General features: G+C 38.8%; 1 protein-coding gene across 1 annotated transcript in view; it reads left to right on the top strand.

Annotated features, from left to right (window-relative positions):
• Window positions 1-1,772, top strand: part of LOC116400208 (histone-lysine N-methyltransferase 2C-like) — a 63,570-nt gene that overhangs the window by 59,905 nt on the left and 1,893 nt on the right. The window contains exon 43 of the mRNA XM_031877925.1: window positions 1,424-1,532. Within this exon, the coding sequence (XP_031733785.1) occupies window positions 1,424-1,532 (109 nt within the window). The remainder of the gene's footprint in view (window positions 1-1,423; window positions 1,533-1,772) is intronic.

The raw sequence follows: 1,772 nt of genomic DNA, 5'->3' as shown, positions 1-1,772 counted from the left end.
CCCCCCCCCCCCCCCCCCCCCCCCCCCCCATTTCAAAATAAAAGCCCCACAGAGTGAATTCTAACTGGAATGCTTGTGATGAAGCCTGACATTTAATATTCTCTGTGTATGTGTTCAAACTAGTGCAGGGCAACGATTAAAATTTTGAATCGCGATTAATCACATGGATTTTTTGCGATTAATCACGATTAATCTCATTGTTATGCTCAAAGTTCAATAATGAATTCAAAACTAGTGTATTGCGCACTTTTATTTTGAAAGTACTGCTATATGAACTAAAGGTGAATAACATTTGGTTTGTAAACACTTTAAACACATCAGGTTGTTGTTAGCAGCAGTGTTCTCTTTACACAGCAGCAGTTCTATCTCTTCACTATCTGTGCTCAGTGTGTGACTGTGTGTGAAACGTTCCACTGCTGTGCAACAGGAATAACATGTTTCAGCACGTTTCATCTACATGTGTGTGTTGTGTCTTCATGACAGTCAGAGCATGTGAATGCAGCTCTACTGTTCATCACTATACTGCTGTCACTCAGAGGTGATGATGGTGACCCAGCGATCAAAGAATAAAGACACTTTACCCACAATTTAGGTGTATTTTCCCTTTAACTCACAAGATGCAGCATGTTTTATACTTGATGTGAATATAATTCATACTTTGTTGGCATCTTATTCTGAAAACCGGATGTTCGTCTGAAGAAACCGGATATTGTCTCACGTTAATCTTTCCGCTAACTCCTATGCTCGCTCCCGATCTGTGCTGTTTGAATGCGTTTACGGTGAATTTCAGCATATAGGTGCACTAAAGTGTAAGTGTCTGCTGAGTTGACCACGGTGATCTGAGTGTCTGCTGACTTTACTGCAGCAATGTCCAGTAGTCTCCATTCCTCCACCGCTGCCAGTGAGCAACGGACTTTCAAAATAAAAAAAAATAAGAAAATGCGTCAATGCGCTATAAAATAATTGTCGCCGTTAATTAATGAATGCGTTAACGCGATAATAACGCGTTAACTTGCCCAGCACTAGTTCAAACATTATGATTCTGTCTCCTCTCACCCCCTCAGTCCAACCCTTACTACCACTTCTACTCCTACTTTTACTACTATTACTTTGACAGTAAAATCGTTTAGCTTCAAGCTTTTCCTGCATCGTATTTCAGCTCTTAGCTTCGTTCGATAAAACAGTTTAGCTTCCAAGTCTGCCAGTTAGACATTTCAACTAGAAGGGTTTTCATTAGTGCAGTTTAATGCTTTTGGCCTTCAACATTTTTCAGACAGGTAGTCTCCCATTTCTGTATTTTCAGCAATTTTTTTGCGATTCATTTCAGCATTCCAACGCATTTTCTTTAAACTCAAACCAGCATCTGAAGCTGTGGTTTGTTTGTCATCATATAAAGGACCTGCCCTCTGTCTGTGATTGACAGGTACATCAACCACTCGTGTTCTCCGAACTGCATCACAGAGGTGGTCACTGTGGAGAAGGAGAACAAGATCATCATCAGCTCCTGTAGACGCATCCAGAGAGGAGAAGAGGTACAAATAATCAGCATAAATCAATAGGAATAATCAATGTAAATCAATAGGAGTATCTATGTAAATCAATAGGAGTATCTATGTAAATCAATAGGAGTATCTATGTAAATCAATAGGAGTATCTATGTAAATCAATAGGAATAATCAATGTAAATCAATATGAATAATCAATGTAAATCAATAGGAATAATCAATGTAAATCAATAGGAATAATCAGCAGAAATCAATAGGAATAATCAG

The sequence above is a fragment of the Anarrhichthys ocellatus genome, unplaced genomic scaffold, assembly GCF_004355925.1.
Source record: "Anarrhichthys ocellatus isolate YVR2014 unplaced genomic scaffold, GSC_Weel_1.0 scaffold155, whole genome shotgun sequence".
Lineage (NCBI taxonomy): Eukaryota > Metazoa > Chordata > Actinopteri > Perciformes > Anarhichadidae > Anarrhichthys > Anarrhichthys ocellatus.
This window is presented reverse-complemented; position numbering and strand designations above follow the sequence as displayed.